At 38.8% G+C, this 21,764-nt stretch overlaps 1 protein-coding gene across 1 annotated transcript; it reads right to left on the bottom strand.

The window, feature by feature from the left end:
- Positions 1-513: 513 nt before the first annotated feature.
- On the bottom strand, positions 514-20,949 carry LOC127653075 (tripartite motif-containing protein 16-like protein). Its single transcript, XM_052139587.1, has 4 exons — positions 20,890-20,949; positions 7,564-7,626; positions 5,418-5,557; positions 514-1,223 (listed from the first exon to the last, which is right to left on the bottom strand). Exons 1-4 carry the CDS (start codon positions 20,909-20,911, stop codon positions 807-809), a joined length of 642 nt encoding a protein of 213 aa, XP_051995547.1. The 5' UTR covers positions 20,912-20,949; the 3' UTR covers positions 514-806.
- Between the last annotated feature and the right edge of the window lie 815 nt (positions 20,950-21,764).

Raw genomic sequence — 21,764 nt, 5'->3', positions numbered from 1 at the left:
TTGCCTGAATGACGGACCCTAGTGATGACATGTACAGTATATGGAGAAGAGGAGCGGCCCAAGCACTGAACCCTGAGATACCCCAGTAGCTATTTGGTGAGACTTAGACACCTCTCCCCTTCAAAACACCCTGAAAGACTTACCTGTGAGGTAAGACTAGAACCAGTAGAGTGTGGTTCCTGTGATGCCCTTTGTCTTAAGGGTTGACAGGAGAATCTGGTGGTTTACTGTGTCGAAAGCAGCAGACAGATCCAAGACTTGTATCTGTTTTTTATAACATGCCAGCATTAACCAATAAATAACACATTATTTTTTGTCAGCTAGTTTATTTGATCACAGAGATTCAATACATTTGACATCATATGGAATTAAAAATTATTCAGACCCTAGAAATAAAATGATTCAAAATCATTATTACGAAGATTAATGCTACACAAATAAAAACTCTTATTAAAAATACTAAACTAATACATTTTGAGTATACACACTTTTTGCCCAACCCAGTTATTTGTAACAGCTGTGAATTCAGAAATGGATGGCAATGAGCTACATTGATATTTTAGAGCAATCATTAAGAATTTATGGGTCCATTTAGGGTTTCTTTTGTATATCTACACTGTGTAGTTAATTAAAATACAGGATACCTTATGTTGTAGAGCACATGAGTTCTACAAACAATCAAAAGGTTTCAGTTACTTAAATTATTCCCATGGATATGACAAGATTTGGCACTTCTCTTGTCCTCTACCAATAACTCTTTCTCCTTTAAAATTCTAGCACAGCTCTCCTCTTTTCCTAACGTCACCCTAATCCATTTCCTGGTCCTTTTTTCGGATCCAACAGTAGGATTTCCTGCCCACCCAGAAACCAGGAAAGAGCTTCTCGTTGAAGGTGGTTGTAAAACGATGAATCGGTCTGACTTCTTTGGAGCCGTTCTCTCCCTCCACTAGGAAAAACTTGATTATGCCAGCTGGCTGGTCTGTGTAGATCCCAATAGTGGGGCAGAGGGGAGCCTGGACTTCAGTGTTCACCCCGCTGTGCCAGACATGGTAGCAGGAGCCAGCCCAGCCCACACCCCATGACAGGTCATTCTCACCTAGGCCACATGGGCCATCCTTTGCTTTCCGTCCTGCACTTTCACACACGGCCCCTATCACCACCCAGCCCTCGCAGTCCACTTCCCAGTACCCACGATTGCCCAAAACACCCTCCTTACACAGCACCTTTAGGAAAACATAGGAAAAGAAAGTTATGCTTGCAGATAACTCTAACAATTATATTCCCCCTATCTATTGACCATAGCACACTTACACATGAAACCTATGATGAGAGCATTTTACTTTAAAGGTAATTTTTTGACTGTGATTTCTGTCCGATATGGCAATCGACTTGGGCTTCTGCTGACACAGATACAATATTATGCAAATGCAAACTTTTTCAGTAACTGATTCCATTAAAAATTTGCTATCAATCAGCCATGATTACTTTAACTCATTACAATGAGTGAAAGTGTCCAATAATAGGGGGGTGCACCTTTAAATGTAGAAGTACATGAAAGACAGCATTGAAAAAATACTTTAAGCGATACATGAAGTGATCTACATTTTAATAATATCAGGAAATAATTACTTTTGGTCTGTTCCAAAATCTAGAGAGCTGCCTCCGAGGGCAGCATTTTAAGGCAAGGAAGGTATCTTAAGTATGTTGCCTCCTGAGATACCTCATCTTGGCCAAATTCTAAGGTATCATAATATGTATCCTTCCCCAGGTAGACTATCCCAGAATGCACTTTCTGTGATGAACTTGGTGGAAAAATATATCCAAGATGGCAGACGACATGAGCTACATTTTGATTATAAATATCCTTTTAACCATACAATACCGGAATGTATAGATACAAAAATAATAGAAAACTGAATATTTCATGCAAAATGTGTATGCTATGCAGGCACGGCTCATCTATATGGGCAGATAAGGGCAGAACCCCACCTAAATATTCATCCACTTGAAAACATAGAACCATATCATAAACTAACAATAATGTAATTTGTTTGCCTCTAAATGTGTTCAAATTGCTTACATATGTATTTCAAAGCAGTCCTAGTATACGTTTTTAATCCTATTTTTAAGTCATTCGTTAAGTAGCTGAAATCTCTGTTACACAGTGTTTAACACCATGGAAATCTAGGCCCGCGGACGGGCCCTTAAATGTACAAAATAAAAGTATGCGATAAACAAAACAGCTGTGTGTTACATTGGTACACATGCCACATATCTTTGGAAAGCTACATTTCTTGATTTTCTATTGATATAAACCATTTTAAGATACAATCACAACAGCAGGTACAATCTATATCTTTGTCAGACCACCAACATATAAACAACCAATAACAAAATTTAGGCAACTCACCTATGATGCCTCATAGTTGTACACTGAGCCATAACTTCCCGACAAAAACGGTGTTGTTTCATTGTCAAATGTCCAAATGATCAAATCAAGTAAAATGTTTAGTCCAAATCACATTATTACATCAATAAATATCCACAGACTCTTGTTGCATCATTTCAAAGCACCTGGCAGCTGTGCCTAATCTTTCACATATTACCGGTAATAACTTCAGTTCAGATGTAAACATTTCCTATATCCGGTATCAAAATGGAAGCACGCACTCTGACCTTTCGATTGACACCTCATTTGACCCAATAGGAGCTTCCATGTCCTGTCCACAGCCTTCAATACCCAACCACCATCTGTGTCGAGTGTAAGGGCATACCCACTTTCCTTTGTTTACTGATCAAACCAATTACATTGAAGAGTGGAAATGACTGACGCATCGTATAGCCAATGAAATTCTGAAAACAGTGATATGCGGCTTTAGTGGAACGATTAGAGTACGGCTCTGTTATTCCTGTGCGCAAAGTTTCCTCGAGTTTACCCACTGCTGTGCGCCTCCAGCGTAAATGCATGCAGAGCTGCTTTGGAACTGTTTACACATTTGGCGATTTAAATATGGTGAAACGGACGCGAAAAACAGGATTTTCACCCCAGGATGCGATATAAGAAGGCATTCATTGTCAAAATTCTGAGTTTGGAGATGAAATTTCTGAAAACAATACAGATGATTCAGAGGCAGATGGAGAGATGAGACATGGCTCTGGACAAGTAAGTGTTTTCTTGTGTTTATAACATATATTACTGTATATTCCGCATAAATAAGCTTTAGTTTGAATAATGAATACACATTTTGTAATTACCCTTTGTCGTGTGTTTCCTCAGTGAGTGTTTGAACCGTTTGTGCGTGTTTTTAGTTCATTGTTTGTTTCAGATCTATTGACATGCTATATAGATGTTTTGTATATTTACTGTAAATATATATATATATATATATATATATATATATATATATATATATATATATATAGTAAATAAATCAATAAATATAAGTTGAAAATAAGAATATATGTTTGAGAGTCTATTTGTTACAATGCGGGAGGTGGGGGAGGTGTAGGGCCATCTATTTGTTACAATGCTGAATTGATGGGGGAGGTGTAGGCCCATCTCTTTGTTCCATAGTACATTGGCAAAGTATACAGTATTTACAGTAAATATACATACAATAATACATTTTTACACACTCGAAAAGAAAAACTAATATATATATATATATATATATATATATATATATATATAGAATACAGAAAAGATGGAAAAGTTGTGTCTAGCTTTGTAAATTACATTTATTTATTCTCCCCACTCAGCAAGCGGCCACATAAAGTGGAGCAGCAGGACAGCACCTCATCAAGAGAGGAGGGCTTTCAGAGAGACCCTTGCTGAGGAGCATGGCAGAGTTGGGGTCTCACTCCACAGCCAGACCCGTATCTCCTGCTCCACGAAGAGCACATCACAGGCCGTTGCACATCACCAAATCTTGCACCGCTGGTCGTCTGAAGTGCAGGCAGTGTCATGCAAAGACACCAGTGAAGTACTCTCCTGTGTTGTGCCTATGTGCTTTGTACACAAATGTGACTGCTACAATGACTGGCATGTTGCTAGAAACATGTACAATTTTATAATGGTTTGTAAATACTTTATGTAAAAATTAATGTAAATAGTTTGTTGTGTATTTTTTATATAAACAAATTGTCCACCATAGCACTAGTTTTGACTCTTTTATATGCACAACATTTAGTTTCAAGAAGGAAAAGGCACTCTAATGTGTTTATGCATCAGTTACTCTGTGTCAGCAAAACTAATAGTGGATCTGGATATGGAATATGATAGCTCTAAGTGTCATCTTTCATTAGAGCCCAAAATTATGACTGTACGTTGAAGCGTTCAAAAGTTGCAGCCTTTTTGTCCTAGGTTTCCAAAGTGACCTTTTGGAGTATCCAAAAGGCACTTTTGTAAAACGCCTGGGTGTACCCTTAGAAAAACATGTGTAAAATATTCATTTTTTATGATATTGTTATAACATTTGAACCTGGACTAGGTAAGGATTCATGCTGTGATCCCATTGTGTTCTCAAGCTAATAGCTACAAGTTATAGTCATCTGCAGGCATCTGTATGCAAAAAAAATTTCAGGCGGAAAAAAAAAATTCTATTTCATTGTGTTCAAACTTCTATTACTCAAAATCAGTAGCACTTACAGTAATTCTGACAGCTGGAGAAAAAACTTCAGAGTGCCCCCTTTCAAATGTGACCAAAACCATGCATGTACTCCAAACGGTTCAAGAACAGCTTTAAATTTACTTCGGGTATGCCTTGATTAGGCGTTTTAGGCTAATTTTACAGGATTGGGACAGTAGATATACAGTACAAGCATGTGGGGCAGAGAGTCTGCTGCCTGAACTCCACAGCGCTCCTCAGTTTTTCCAATGGAAATCTGTGGTCGAATATGGTACTGCAACGAGCTGTCTTAGAGACCCTTAAATTAATCTCTCCATAAATGTTAGTGCCAAACCAAAGTAAACTTTAGTATTAGTGCGTGCCAGCAGTGTGACAGATTTCAAACATGGCAAGCACTATCCATAAACGTGTATCTAACAAGTTGCCGTTTCTATTGCAAATTCAAAACAAATTGACAATCAAAGAACTTGATCCTGACAAGCCAGACAAAAATAGTTTGGTAATCAAAAGATAACCGTTTGTGATAAGACGTGTTGTATGATGACAAATTGTATGTCAAAAAGCAGTGGCTCTTGAAATTTCCGGCTTTAAATTTACTGTGATTTGAAACATTATTATCATTATAAAGCATTTTGTTTTTTAGTTCTGTGGAAACATATAATAGATATGCACATAGTTCTTTTTCTCTTTTGCATACACACACGCACACGCACATGCACACACACACACACACGCACCCACACGCACACACACACACACGCACCCACACGCACACACACTCTTCTATACCTGTGGTGAATGCTCATATCTCTCAGGTCTGTCCAGAACTGGGCACATGTCTTCTGTCATACGTGACACTTTGGTCCCTTCTTCTGAGAGCCACAACAGTTTCTGAGCAGTTCTATCATCCAGGGAGAGATTCATCCAGTCTGACAGAGATGAGAAAGACAACTCAAAATAGCATCTCAGATGGTAAGAACCTATAAACAATAATATAAAACTACAGTGGCCCCGAAAGTAGCCTATTTGGACACTTAACTCCAGGGACAATAAATGGTTTGCGGAACAAAAAATTAAAACAAACAGAATTATTTGCAGAATGTAACTGAAAACAGGAAGTCCCTTTCAATTGTTCCGGAGTGAAAACGACAAAAAGTTATTTATTGAATGCTGGATAATAACCGGTTAATTTCGTTCCGATAATTTTTTTTCATGAAACCAAATGATTTATCAAAGTTCATTTTTGGAATTACACCACTTCCTTTTGTCCAAAAAATTAGGCTTCTCTCTTTTTTAGTAGAACATAATAATCATGTGCTTTGATCCTAAAGGAAACTGCATCATCACAAATTTCTTTCCCTTAAAGGTGCACTCTGAAATTGAACTCCAAAAGACATGAATTGTAATTGTAACTATAGACCAGTCGTGTTTGCCTGGTCTACAGTTCTGTGCGTTATTTATATTATTGATTACCCTGTGTTTGACACCTGTTTGTTCTTCCTATTCCCCAGCTTGCCTGCGTATGTTTGGATTTATTGCCTGTTTACTGGATTTCCAATATTTGCATTGTTAGCCTTTCTGGACTGCCTACCTGTGTATCGATCCCTTGCCTGCCTTTTCTTAATTTATTTTGTTTTGTTACTTTGTTTTTACTATTTATTTGTCTTTAATAAACTGCACATGGATCTTACCAGCGTCTTCGCTTCAGTAAGGTGTCAGTGTAAATCCAAGATGACACAAAAGCAAAAGTTACTGAGTGCACCTTTAATCCACGTTGTGGAAGTAGTCTTCCATGACATGTTGAAGACCTTTTAGACAACTATATATAATTACTATGTATAAATGCACGTTTAATCCAGAAACAAGTAAATATATTATAGTAAAAAGTTAGTTGTTTCCAAGTTTTAACTGAATTATTGCTAGATATGATGCGTTAATACAGATTTGATGCCGCAGGGATTTGACTCAGAAGCAGATCTGTAATTAAAATAAAAGAATTGAAAAATTATTATATAATTAAAATAAAATAATTAGCATAAGATGATGTTTAGTCCAAACATGCCTAGTGTGCATGCATGAGATATTTAGGCTATTAATTGATTTTAGATGGACAGTATTTTAAAAATATTTTTTGGGGTAATATTAATATGAAGAATACATAGAATATTAAGAATACTGAAATGAGATGAAGACAAGTCATATCAGCATCCTTATAAAAGTTGTTCTATTCTACATGGTGAGGGTCCGCACATGGGGACTACCATGTTAGTATCACATGACCAGCCGAATACAACTCACTTAATCTCAGTAACTACCCTGATATTGGACACTTTTACCCATAGATTAAATAACTCATGGGTGACTGTGAATATTACATTTCTACAGTGGCATAATCAGTTACTGAAAACTATTGTGTTTGAATGATGCTGCATTCACACCCCTAAGTGTCAGTAAGATAAATAAAATGTGAGTCAATTCCCCTCAAGTTCACACATGTCCTTGCAGAGTACCAAAGATCATCACATTAACTATGGTCAAGTTTTACAACCAGGAAATGTCAAAATATTTATCTTAATTTTGAACAGTAAATCTTATGTTTTAATTTAAATCATGAATTGGAGTTCTAAAGAACTTTCAGTAGGAGAACGTTCATATGATCTTGCAATCACCAGAATAGTATACAGAGGCTTGCATACCTCTTTCCAGTGACATTTCTTCCAAACTCATGAAGGACATTTTGAAAGTATGTTTGTACAATTTCTTTCTTTAAAAAAAATAAAATGATGCTTAGTTTGGCGTTACAATGACATTCATACATTTTCAAATGTGTGGCTAAAGTGTTTAAATACTTAAGGCTACTGTATATTAATGGCAAGAAAAAAAGACAGTCCCTGTATGTTCATGGAATAAAGGTGTTTGTTGGTATCAGATGTACATTTTATCAGCTCAGCTCTCGTATTGGGCTCAGGGATGTTGGGCTCATATGGTGGTGCCTTTTCTGTGATGGAGGAAAGAAGAAAGAGGTAATTATGTTCTATATATCATGATAACATGATCCTGTTTAAATCACAGCACCTGTCTAATGGAGGCTCAGGCTTTATGTGATTCCACATTGTGTTATTACTCCCTCCCATTAACACATTTCAGACAGAGTGGTGTAAAGATGTCAGCAGAGTTCCATTCACCTTCAACAAGTCATGCTATCACACATGCAAACCATATTATCAGATTTTCATGGCATGTTGATCTGAGTGTTAAGCGTTCAGGTGTGAGGTCTAAGAATACTACATATACTGTATGATGTAGTGTGTAAATTTGTGATTAAAGGTGCTTTAGGTGATACTTTACCAAATTCCACTGTAACTTGACAGATATAGCAGAATTAGGTGTATTGAGAAATCACTCTTGAAATCTATATGACACCCCTGGGTTATGTAAACTGCATTAAAGAATATAGAAGCACTTTTTTTTTTTTTTAAATCCAATCAAAAATGCTCGCTTTTTGTGCATTTGGTTTACTAACATCTGGTTTGTTGATATGTCTTTGGAGGGTGTTTGAAAGGATAGGAGGCGGTCTAATTCAGTGGCAAGTTTGGTGGAAGAGAATATATAAGATCACTTAGCACCAGTACAAGTAAACTTTTTCAATTGAGACTGTGAATACTCAGCAGAATTGTTTGTCCTGTATTCAAACATGTGCTGCAGTTGTTCTCAGTTACCTGCAGTTTTCCCATTTGCTTTTGCTCCTTTAAAAAATGCTTAAGTAAGACATATGAAGGTTGATTTCCGCCAGCGCCACACAGTGATAAAGACATGATTTAATTAATTTTCAATAAGAGCAGAGTGACTTCTGGCAACACGAGCAACAGCGACCGCTGGTGACAAGATTTGGGCATGGCAAGTGACACAAAAAAGTTTAGAGACTGCCAATGGGACTGAAGTCAAAATAACTCACATCATCCAGCTCCTGTGAGATACTAGAGTTGAGTGCAGACAAAATGGAGAAGATAAAGTCTCCGTAAAGGGCAATAAGGTTTGGTGTTTTTATGTATTTCCTACTGAAACAGGAAGTGTGTGTGTGTCTGTTGGGGAGGGGGGCACACATACACTTTCCATCATGCTGCTAATGTCAGAGCTGCTTACTGGGGAAACTTGAGAAGTGATCTCAACACTGGTCAGCTTTTCATAAGACTTGAGAAATTAAAGATGATCTAACTAACAACATGAATCCATAACCATCCCACAAGCTTATGATAAGATGAGCCATTGTGCAAGTCAAAATGAATGAGAAACAAGCAAGTAAAAGATCATATATCCATCTTTTGAATCACAATACTCTAAACATAAAAAATAAAGAACACTAACTAGAGCTGTACACAGGGCCTTTAGTAATTCTGTGTCTATCCCTGACTATATATTGCTCTGGGCCACTTAACTATTAAAATAATACAGTTTTGAATTTGTCGTGGGCCCCCTGGACCTTTCACCCCACTATAAACTGCTTTGGCTGTACAAAAAATATAAGTAAACTCTAGCAACTTTCCTCATGTCCAGCTCCCAAGTTGACGCATCCCATTCAGAAGTGATCATCCCTATTCCCTATTCCCTATTCCCTTTGAAGACGGTCATTCAGAATTTCATTCAGCAATTCTTATTGGAAAATCCTTTGGAATGACCCTACAGCATGGATTATGCTCCCTTCGAAGTTCCCTGTGCAGGCATGATTAGTGCCAGTTAGAACACAGCCAGATGCGCTGAACAGAAGGGGGAGGATGCGTTTTTGTCCAAGCATTTGATTGGACAAGGTTTCTCAACCTTTTTGTAAAATCATGGATGAGTCTTTTTAAGTTGAAAGAGAGTGACTGTAGATTATAATTTCTTATATCTTCTGAAAACAAATTCTGTCAAGTACACCAGCATATAAATTACTAATAGATATGAACTAAAAGCTGCCAAACTTTAATTTTGAAATGCGGTATTTAAGTTACTGAGTGCAATTTCACTGTTTTATTTGATTGTCTGTAACCACAGTCATGTTTATAATATAGAAGTGTGTGGAAAGCGTGTAAGAAATTGTCTGCATTCTGAGTGAGTTTGATTCATGCAAACATTCATCTTGATTTTATGTATTGAGCACTGCTACTGTTTATATAAAAACACTTTACCCTGCAAAATGTTGATTTTTTTAGCTGCAAGAAAACTGATTCCTAATGAAATTATCTTGATATCATAGTTTTAGCAGCAGTACATCTAATCTGTGATCAGAATTTGAAAAGCTATGGGCAGTTTAGCAGTACACCAATAACGTTGGAGTGACAGCAGTAGGAACGCCCACTAGCAACATACAGTACATGGAGTGACATCAAGCGACAATGTTGCTGGCGTAAATGGGGCTTTACAATCCAGCTATCAGTCTGTGCAAGTATACAGTGTGTACAATGTGTAATAGAATATTTGAAGAAAGGATGTCAGCTGAGGAAATGACTCAGGGCTGGTAATCTGACATACCGGGCATTTTCCCAGTGGGCCGACGCACTATTGGGCCGATCAGGGGTGGAATGTCCATCGGGAGAACCGAGCAGGCCGGTGGTTTGGCCTCAAAATTTGCTAAATGGGCAGCGATAAGCAACAATGAGCTGCTGAGTTATGCAGAACGGACCACAAAACGGTGCCACGATATGCTGAAAAGTACAGTATATGACACAATGCGTAATAGAATATTTGAAGAAAGGATGTCAGCTGAGGAAATGTTAGCATGTAGCAATGGTGAGACTGGTTGTGGTCCATGCCCAAGAGGGTTAAACAGTGCTGGAAAATAATGGTGGCCACACAAATTATTGACACTTTGGGCCCAATTTGGACATTTTCATTTAGGGGTGTACTCACTTTTGTTGCCAGCGGTTTAGACATTAATGGCTGTGTGTTGAGTTATTTTGAGGGGACAGCTAATTTACACTGTTATACAAGCTGTACACTCACTACTTTACATTGTAGCAAAGTGTCATTTCTTCAGTGTTGTCACATGAAAAGACATAATCAAATATTTACAAAAATATCGTCTAGGTTACTGTTGTAACCTCCGTTCCCTGATGGAGGGAATGAGACATTGTGTCGAATAAAGCGACACTAGGGGACTTTCTTGAAGGCCTCGACAACACTAGGGGACTTTCTTGAAGGCCTCGGTTACCTCTGAACTTGAGAAATGGCCAATGAGATATTGGTCCCTCCCCTGGACATACGGGTATGAAAGGAGGGAATCGTGCATCTGTTCATTCATGTTTTGCACTGAGGAGCCAAGAAAACGGTTCCGCCATTACAGTGGCTCGGTTCAGCGACGTGCTGCACAACGTCTCGTTCCCTCCATCAGGGAACGGCGGTTACAACAGTAGACATTTCCCGTCTGTCACTCGTTCGACATTGTGTTGAATGAAGCGAAACTAGGGCTCCCTATTCAATCACGGCAGGCGCTGAACAGTGTAGTGCAGACAGTTGCATGCCAATGCAGCAGGCTGCATCAGACTGCATATACACTTCCCCAACGCCCCATAAAAAAACATCATAAACGTTTTAGGTTCCCGACATCACAAGGGGGGGAACAAGTGATGTGCCAAGCATGGGCGCAGGCCGCGCCAGCCGTGAGTTTTCTATCTCTATGTTTCTCGCATAGAATTAAAGTGTCTGGGGCCATTTAACGCTATAACAAGCATCGGGGAAGGCGTTCTTTTCCAACTCCTATTCTTTCAGGAGGAAAAGACCCCGTGGAGACCACATCCTGCCCAGGCTGGGGGGAGGTAAAATGTGGCAAATACATCACATGGGTTTTCAGGCCATATGTGGAAGTGGCACAGTGGTAGATCATACCTGCTGTGAGGGAGGAGTGCCCAAGGGAGACGCAGGTCCGCTTGTAGGGGGACCATACTCCGGAAAATACACACAGGGGGATTAATCCATGAAGACCCATCCTGTGGAGCACCTATTCCATTATAGAGTAATTAGTTCCCCTAGTGGGGACCTAAGAGAGAACATGGGACAAGACCGAGTCAACCCTGCGATTGTAAAATCTCATAAAGGTATTGGGTGTTGCCCAGCCTGCCGCTCTGCAGATAGGGATAGGCATGTGCCATTGGCAAGTGCCCACGAGGATGCCACACTTCTCGTCAAGTGTGCTCGAACCCACAAGGGGGTGGGCATGGCCTGGGTGTGATAAAGCGATGACAACCCAGTGGGCTAGCCTCTGTTTGGAGACAGCGTTCCCTTTCCGCTGTCCACCAAAGCTGAAAAAGAGCTGTTCATAACATATAAAGCTCTGCGTGCGGTCCACATAGGTACGCAAAGCATGCACCAGACACAGCAACGATAAGGCTGGGTCTGCCTTCTCCCGGGGCAGCACTTGCAGGATCACTACCTGGTCCCTGAAGGGGGTCGTAGGAACCTTGGGCACGTAGCCCGGTCGAGGTCTTAGGACGACATGGGTGTCTGCTGGACCGAACTCCAGGCAAGTGTCACTAGAGAACGCTTGCAGGTCCCCTACCCTCTTGATGGCAGTGAGAGCGATCAGGAGGGCTGTCTTCAAGGAGAGGGCTCTGAGCTCGACTGATTCTAGCGGCACGAAGGGGGGTCTCTGGAGGCCTTAAAGGACCATGGAGAGATCCCATGAGGGGAACAGGCATGGCCTGGGAGGGTTCAGCCTCCGGGCGCCTCTAAGGAACCTGATGATCAGGTCGTGCTTTCTTAAGGACTTACCGTCCACTGCATTGTGGTGAGCCGATATAGCGGTTACATAAACCTTCAAGGTGGAGGGGGACAGCCTCCCCTCCAGCCTCTCCTGCAGAAATGAGAGCTCTGACCTGACTGCCCATCTCTGCGGGTCTTCAGATCGGGAAGAACACCAATTCTCGAACAAGCGCCACTTCAGGGCATAAAGTTGCCTGGTAGAGGGAGCTCTGGCTTGGTTTATTGTGTCTACGACAGCAGGTGGTAAACCACTTAGATCTTCTGCATCCTTTCAGGGGCCAGACGTGGTGGTTCCAGAGGTCTGGACATGGATGCCAGAGGGTACCCCGTCCCTGAGAAAGAAGGTCTTTCCTCAGGGGAATTCGCCAGGGAGGGGCTATCGCGAGGAGCGTGAGATTCCAGAACCAAGACCGTGTGAGCCTGGTTCCCAATCCCAATTGGAGGCGTCTGTGGTGACCAGAATGCGTCGGGACACCTGCTGTAGGGGGACACCTGTCCGCAGAAAACAGAGGTCTGTCCAGGGGTTGAAAGTCTGGTCTAATATATATATATATATATATACAGTGAGGAAAATAAGTATTTGAACACCCTGCTATTTTGCAAGTTCTCCCACTTAGAAATCATGGAGGGGTCTGAAATTGTCATCGTAGGTGCATGTCCACTGTGAGAGACATAATCTAAAAAAAAAAATCCAGCAATCACAATGTATGATTTTTTAACTATTTATTTGTATGATACAGCTGCAAATAAGTATTTGAACACCTGTCTATCAGCTAGAATTCTGACCCTCAAAGACCTTTTAGTCTGCCTTTAAAATGTCCACCTCCACTCCATTTATTATCCTAAATTAGATGCACCTGTTTGAGGTCGTTAGCTGCATAAAGACACCTGTCCACCCCATACAATCAGTAAGAATCCAACTACTAACATGGCCAAGACCAAAGAGCTGTCCAAAGACACTAGAGACAAAATTGTACACCTCCACAAGGCTGGAAAGGGCTATGGGGAAATTGCCAAGCAGCTTGGTGAAAAAAGGTCCACTGTTGGAGCAATCATTAGAAAATGGAAGAAGCTAAACATGACTGTCAATCTCCCTCGGACTGGGGCTCCATGCAAGATCTCACCTCGTGGGGTCTCAATGATCCTAAGAAAGGTGAGAAATCAGCCCAGAACTACACGGGAGGAGCTGGTCAATGACCTGAAAAGAGCTGGGACCACCGTTTCCAAGGTTACTGTTGGTAATACACTAAGACGTCATGGTTTGAAATCATGCATGGCACGGAAGGTTCCCCTGCTTAAACCAGCACATGTCAAGGCCCGTCTTAAGTTTGCCAATGACCATTTGGATGATCCAGAGGAGTCATGGGAGAAAGTCATGTGGTCAGATGAGACCAAAATAGAACCTTTTGGTCATAATTCCACTAACCGTGTTTGGAGGAAGAAGAATGATGAGTACCATCCCAAGAACACCATCCCTACTGTGAAGCATGGCGGTGGTAGCATCATGCTTTGGGGGTGTTTTTCTGCACATGGTACAGGGCGACTGCACTGTATTAAGGAGAGGATGACCGGGGCCATGTATTGCGAGATTTTGGGGAACAACCTCCTTCCCTCAGTTAGAGCATTGAAGATGGGTCGAGGCTGGGTCTTTCAACATGACAATGACCCGAAGCACACAGCCAGGATAACCAAGGAGTGGCTCTGTAAGAAGCATATCAAGGTTCTGGCGTGGCCTAGCCAGTCTCCAGACCTAAACCCAATAGAGAATCTTTGGAGGGAGCTCAAACTCCGTGTTTCTCAGCGACAGCCCAGAAACCTGACTGATCTAGAGAAGATCTGTGTGGAGGAGTGGGCCAAAATCCCTCCTGCAGTGTGTGCAAACCTGGTGAAAAACTACAGGAAACGTTTGACCTCTGTAATTGCAAACCAAGGCTACTGTATCAAATATTAACATTGATTTTCTCAGGTGTTCAAATACTTATTTGCAGCTGTATCATACAAATAAATAGTTAAAAAATCATACATTGTGATTTCTGGATTTTTTTTTTTAGATTATGTCTCTCACAGTGGACATGCACCTACGATGACAATTTCAGACCCCTCCATGATTTCTAAGTGGGAGAACTTGCAAAATAGCAGGGTGTTCAAATACTTATTTTCCTCACTGTATATATATATATATATATGGTCTGTATAGGGAGTTCTTACCAAGTGTGCCGCACAAGCCCTCAAAAGTGAAGCCAAAACTTCTCGATCGCCCCCCGGTGACTGGTCCTAGTATAGGTCATAAACCCAGCCTCCCCATGTTATTCAACGGGACGTGAGACCAACTAAACAATTAAATTACACTTTACATATCTTTTTTCCAAAGATAGTTTCTGTCATTTACTGTAGTTTCTATCACGTTGATGTAATTTCAAGTGTTTGTTTTCAAAATAAGTTTGTTTTAGTTAGTTATTTGATGCTATAAAAACGGTGCTGTGACATCATGATTGACAGCTGTGACTGACAGGTTCTCTGAGCGAAGTAGTCACTGAAGCACCAACGGACTTTTTTTCGGGATCTTCGGAGGACTGAGGAGATTGGAGCTTTAAATGTAATATCTAAATTTCTATAATTAATTATTTCACACCATCATAAGTCAAAATTCTAAAGTGCAGGGGCATGTGCTTGCAATTGATTCAGCGAGAGTGAGGGCGGGGCCTTGATTTCACGGCTTTACTTCCTGCTTACTACTGCGCAGGTCTGGTCCCAAAATCGCAACTGCGCAGTCTCAAGTCCCAAGATGTCAGCGCCATATCGGGACACTGGCAGCTTCAGTTCTCACCAATGGAAAAGAGCAAAGGGGCGTCGTCCATCTTTTTTTACAGTCTATGGTTCTTACACACTTCTGCACTGTTTGTGATCCTGCTGACAATTACAGGGAACAGATTGTACCTTTATAGTAAAAAGGATTCAAATATTATTCTGTTTCTCACCCAAAGTGATTGTATTGCTTCAGAAGGCATATCATTAACCACTGGAGTTGTATGGATTACTTTTATGCTCCCTTTATGTAATTTTTGGAGCTTCAAAGTTTGTTTTCAGCAGAAGAAAGTCATACACATCTAGGGTTGTAAATGATGAGAAATTGTCATTTTTGAGCAAACTATCCCTTTAACATCCTTAAACCAATACCAATTTATCAATTTAAAATTGTATAAGACCAGTTTTCAGAGAATGTGTCTTGAATTAAGTCATAAAAATAAAAATAATTCTAAATAAATTCTCTGAAAACAAGTCTTAATATCTTACAAGGAAATGTATTGTGTTTTATGGACATTTTTACTGGAAAACAAAATACAAATATTTATTAAGAAAAAAATCTTTGCAGTGTGTCCTTGTAAGTGTAAAGAAACATATATGACTTGCTATTATCAAAGAAAGACAGGCTCCACACACATTATGGCAGGGAGGCCCATTAGTCCATCAAGCAATTATGAGATACAATCTCGAACAAATGGAGGGTAATGCATATGACAGGCAGAATTTAGCTCTGTGTTCTGTAATAGACTGGTATCATTAATCTTTCTTATTATTAGCCACGTACAATGAAACCTTAGATATTAATCCAAGTGGAATGATAAATCCATCAATTGGTTTGCATTTTTAGAGGGCGATATGGAGGAGTGAATGGTACAGGAAGGGTGTAAACGGAGGTGATAAAGAGATTAGCAACTGCTGTTGGCAGGTCACTCCATCAGTCAAAGCTTGTTTCATAGACACTTCAGACCTCTACCTTATAGGGGCTGGTATGGAGGGAGTCAGGAAGAACGGTAGGGAGGGAGCAGGGCATGACTGCCAACATAGTGTACCCATGATCACCAAGCAGGGCGCCAAAATAAAACAAAAATAAAAATTTGAATGTCTTAGATGTTGATGACTACTCAAGTAGCCACTGTTTACTGTAGGTTTCTGGGCATGCTGAAAGCCCAACAAGTCTAGTTTGTCCCTGGCATATGACTTAACCTTGGTGTTTTTTAAGTGGTGACTTTTATGGAGAATGACCCTGGATATGAGAATGCTGTAAACAAGAGGTACTTGGAAGGGGGTCTGGGTGAAAGCCTTGTTTCAAAATCCCCTAAATCCAGAGAGGGATCATCCACAAAGCTTTGCTGCACATATCTATGCCTAGATAAACACATCGTTGTACAAGACATATGGTCTGACAGAGAGCTAGAGATGTACAGTTCAGGTAAGCCCTGTTGGAGAACATGGGCCAGAGCAATTGTCAAAATGTATGTTATTAAATAATTTATTTGTTTTTTATGTTATCTATCATGTAATACTTTATAAAATTAGTGCCTCTGCAGACATGTCTAGGTAATATAAAATATTTTGTTGTTGAAAAGCAAAACAAAACATAAAATACATTTTCCTGAAAATGTATTCCAGGAGGCAGATACAGTATATCTATCTAAAAGAATATTTCACCCAAAAATAAAAATTCTGTTATCATTTGCCCACCCTCATGTTTTTCAAATATTACTTTTTTTCTTTCTTTTGCAGAACATAAATGTAAACAATTTCATGAATATCCCATTGACTGAATTAAAAACAATAGCTGTTGTGACTCACTTTATTGCTTAATAAAGTGGTTAAATAATAAAGTGAGAGTGAATAACGACTTATATAATGGTCTCTTCATCATAAAATGTGATTGTACATCTTCAGAAGACTTGGTTTATGATGCACAATTTGCATGAACAACTTTTATGATACATTTATCATTATTAAGAATTAAAGGGATCTTCCGGGTTCAATACAAGTTAAGCTCAATCAACAGCATTTGTGGCATAATGTTGATTACCACAAAATTTTATTTTGACTTGTCCCTCCTTTTCTTTTAAAAAAAAGCAAAAATGTGGGTTCCAGTGAGGCACTTACAATGAAAGTGAATGGGGCAATTTTTTGATGGTTTAAAGGCAGACATGTGAAGCGTCTAATTTTATAAAAGCACTTGCATTCATTCTTCTGTTAAAACGCATGTATTATTTAATCTGTAAAGATGTTTTCTAAATTTCACAACTGTTTTAGGGTTTGTTGACATCGTCATGGCAATGAAGCTGTAACATTTGCAATAACTTTACACAGAAAAGGTTAGTAAGTGAGTTCTGACTGACCGTCTTAGAAGGGAACAGGGCATAGGTATAATCACTTCTGAATAGGATGTGTTAATGTGGGAGCTGCACATGAGGAAAGCTGCCAAAGTTTACTTATATTTTTTCTTGGAATGTACAGCTCTACATGCTACATGCATATTGTTTATATCTTGTGGCAATAATAAAAATAAAATTGGCCCCATTCACTTCCATTGTAAGTGCCTCAATGTAACCCAGATTTACGTTTTTTGTTTTTTTTAAATGGGGGACAAGTCAAAATTAAAATTGTGGTAATCAATATTATGCCACAAATACTGTCAATTAAGCTTAACTTGTATTGAACCTGGAATATTCCTATAAATTGAGTCTCTATGTACTGCCATTGCACTGAATTCCGCACACGGGAAATTCATTAAATTATTTCCTTTTGTGAAAGAGGGTGGGTTTGGCGTGACATAAGGGTGACTAAATGATAACAGAATTTTCATTTCTAGGTGAACTAATCCTTTAATATTGCAAACATTGCCACTAAAATAGTTAATTTTGAATACTGCGAGGAAGAGAATGAAGAGAATAAAGTGACAGAAAGTGACAGAGAGACACTGCAAGTAGGAAAGCATCATGGGAAATCCATATCCTATTGTGTTTCTTCATTATAATTGGTTAGTTAAATGCTGTTAGAATTACTGTTAAAATCCAATTAAACCTCATCCAACTTTGTTCCTCAAACTTGGTCAGATCCCTAACATAATACTGGCATCATAAAAACTGGAACAAAGGTGATATTAGCTAATCCTTCTATACCATCTTCTACTGTTGTGTAATGACATTGCACTTCACCTCTTTTTTAGCATCAGCAGCTATGGTGACACTATGCAAGATGATTTGAGAGGTCAGGGGATGGATATGATTTAGAAGACCCAACCAAAGTGTTGAAAACCCCATGCTGAGTGTCGGCCCTCTGTTGAATGCTTACTTGAAACATGCCCGATGGAAAATAACATGAACGAACAGATGCACAAATAGAGGGTTTCATGTCTGTACAGGGATGATATTCTACCCGGTCAAACAGGAGATAGTCTTGTGTATTGGTTAGATCAGATCTCTCTGAACATGAATTCCTTGTTTACTTAAATTGCTGAGAATTGCAAGCTCATGTTATGTACATTTAATCTTGCCAGATACTGCCATATTCAGTAGGGCAAAACCCAACTAAATCACAGAAGGTATAAATAAAACAAAGATGGCATCCAGAACTGTGGAGATGAGTTACTACTGTGAAATGTTTTACACTTCATTACTACTGTGATCAAGAAGATGGCATGCCATAACTGATAAGTTAATAAGAATCAAGTAGATGACTACTTGATTCCCTATATGTGCTACAGTATTTGTTATTAAGTTATCGTTATACAGTATATACAGTATAACTAATGTTTTTTAGTACAGAAAGTCAAAAAGAATGGACAAAATTAAAATGTTTATGTTACATATTTATTTATTATATAATTTATATTTTATTTGCAGTGTTTCAAAGTAATTAGTTACTGTAATATAGTTACTTTTGTAGCCAAAAGTAGTGTAATACATTACATTATACAATTATTCCAATCAGATTACAGTTACAGACTTTAAATTAAGTTATTTACTTTTGAGGGGAAAAAACAAAAACTATTCTGTGAAAGTTACTTAAAAGTAAAGTAATTTGTAATGTAAATAATTGTGCATGATGTAATCATTAAAGCCGTCTAATTACAATTTTAGGTCAGTAATTGGTCATTTGTAGTGAATTACTATTTTTATTTATAGTTGGCAATATAAATGCTCAGTTTTTTGTTATGAGAATAAAGCACATTTATTTAAATTGAATTTAAAGCTTAAATTGAGAGAGAGAGAGAGAGAGAGAGAGAGAGAGAGAGAGAGAGAGAGAGAGAGAGAGAGAGAGAGAGAGAGAGAGACATGAGAGTTGTTGAGATAACAGATGATGGGGAAGTGTTAAAAGAGAAGGGTGAAAGAAGAGGCACCATACAACTAACTTGAAACACATCGTAGATTTAACATAAATTACATCTGATGGATACTAATGGATTGGTTTAATATACTGTTTAAGTGCAGAATGATGTAGTTTAATATATATCTGTCAGTCTCACTGTCTAAAACTATCTTTACAATTAACTATTTGAAATGCTTCTAACATTAGCAAAGTAAATCAAAATCAATGCATATTTATTCATTATAAACTTTCTGTAAAAATGCAGTGATTATAATAATATGATTATTATTTAGAAGCATTTAAAATGGTTACTATTAATATTATTTATTGGACTCAATAAAAGAATATTAAAGCTCTTATATGTGTAAATAATTTTGCATATTGCATCTTGTCCACTCATGTGTCAATGTACTTTAAATAGAATATAAGACACCTTGAGTCTCCATAAAGCCTAGAGGATTATTGAAATGCTTATCTTAAAATGTATGCAGGACAAAGAGGGAGTGTACAAGGTCTTCTGTGACCATCTTTCCACTTGATTAATAATAATTTGTTATCAAAAGATTGAAAAGAGCTGCTACACTCCTGCACTCTGTAAAGACTATTATTATTTTCCTGTGATACTTTGAGCTGTGCACAAGAGCTGAAAGAGGTATGGAATGACATTAATGTGCAAGGTGCCCTGTTCTCATGCAGTCTACAATCAGTGTTTTATGTTGCCCTCTGATCTCAGAGTAAACGCAAGCACACAACTGTCATAATAACCTTAAATCAAGACAGCATTGTGGTGACACTTTTAGTTTGGGTACTGTCACCAGCGCTGTAAATACTGTACTAGACATGTAGTTTGTGTAGTATGAAAATTCTAGAAGGATGTCCGAATGCATCAGGTGTGTACCATAGTCTGAGATTAAGTATTACATTTTAGAGACTGGACACACACACACAATATATTTTCCCTTGTGATCAATTTATACTCATCAGTGAGTTTCATTTCCACATTCATCATTATGTATGATAACATAAAAATGAATATGCACTATTGCTGCTGTTTTTATTCTTGCGATATTCCAAAAGAAAAAAAGAGAACAATTTTAAATTTAATAAAAAATATACTATAATTTATATATTATAAAACATTTATAATAATACAAAACATGGAATCCATCTCAATGCCAAATTACACACATTCCACCATTTGTTTAAATAATTAAATTAATACATTTAATAGCAACATAAGCAGTTGTGTGGACTAAAAATATAAAGCAACTTCCACTGTTGAATTTGAAGAAACTTGCAGTTATTCGTTTCATAGAAGCAGTTTAAAAAATATATTTGAACTGGCCTGACAATAACTAATGAATATAGGTAAGGTGATGAGAGCAGATCTTACCTGCTTTCTTGGCTTTGGGCATGATTCCGATGGTGGTTGGGGTACTAATGGGTGAATGAGTGTCTTTTGACTCCAAGTCTCTCTCAGTCTCCGAGTTCCCTCTTATTCATTCTGAAAAAGGAGGAGGACAGGACGCTGCCTATGGGCAGGGGTGTAGGTACATGAGGTGTTGACCATGAGGTTAATCCTGTCACCCAAAGCAAGTTACTCATGTGTACCATGAAAAATTCTGTTTTGAATCTATATATGCAGTGCAATGGAAAACTGATCTAGACCCATACAGAAATTGAATTTATGACAATATATGTAAACCACTTTTATAATATAAATGTCCATATATGGTATTTTACTGATAAAAAAGGTCACATATTTGTACATAATTGCAACATATATTTTCGCAAATAATATAGGAATTTGAGCATATACATACAGTGTGGTAAATGGTCTGCACTTATATAGTGCTTTTTTTAACCTTAGAGGTTACCAAAGCACTTTACACTGTGTCCCAATCACCCATTCACACACATACTCATACACCAATGGTGGCAGAGCTGCCGTGCAAGGCACTAGCCTGCCATTGGGAGCAACTTGGGGTTCAGTGTCTTGCCCAAGGACACTTCAGCATGTGGAGTCATGTGGGCCGGGAATCGAACCACCAACCCTGCGATTGGCAGCCGACCCACTCTACCACCTGAGCCACAGCCGCTTACTCAGAACTTTAGTAGGGACAGTATGGTCTTCTGCTGTTGTAGCCCATCCACTTCAAGGTTCGACGTGTTGTGCATTCTGAGATGCTATTCTGTTCTCTCAATTGTACAGAGCGGTTATCAGAGTTACCGCAGCCTTTCTGTCAGCTCCAACCAGTCTGGCCATTC

This window comes from Xyrauchen texanus, chromosome 12, assembly GCF_025860055.1.
Source record: "Xyrauchen texanus isolate HMW12.3.18 chromosome 12, RBS_HiC_50CHRs, whole genome shotgun sequence".
Lineage (NCBI taxonomy): Eukaryota > Metazoa > Chordata > Actinopteri > Cypriniformes > Catostomidae > Xyrauchen > Xyrauchen texanus.
Note: the sequence above shows the minus strand (reverse complement) of the source record. Positions and strands in the feature narration are given on the sequence as shown.

Bases quoted from the DNA above. Each gene is read 5' to 3' on its own strand.
- LOC127653075 (XM_052139587.1), bottom strand. From the start codon at position 20,911: ATGCCCAAAGCCAAGAAAGCAG. The intron at 5,558-7,563 runs GTACATCTGATA...CATCTCTGTCAG, and splicing joins GAGAGCTGAGCTGATAAAAT to ACTGGATGAATCTCTCCCTG. The intron at 1,224-5,417 runs GTATAGAAGAGT...GTTTTCCTAAAG, and splicing joins GATATGAGCATTCACCACAG to GTGCTGTGTAAGGAGGGTGT.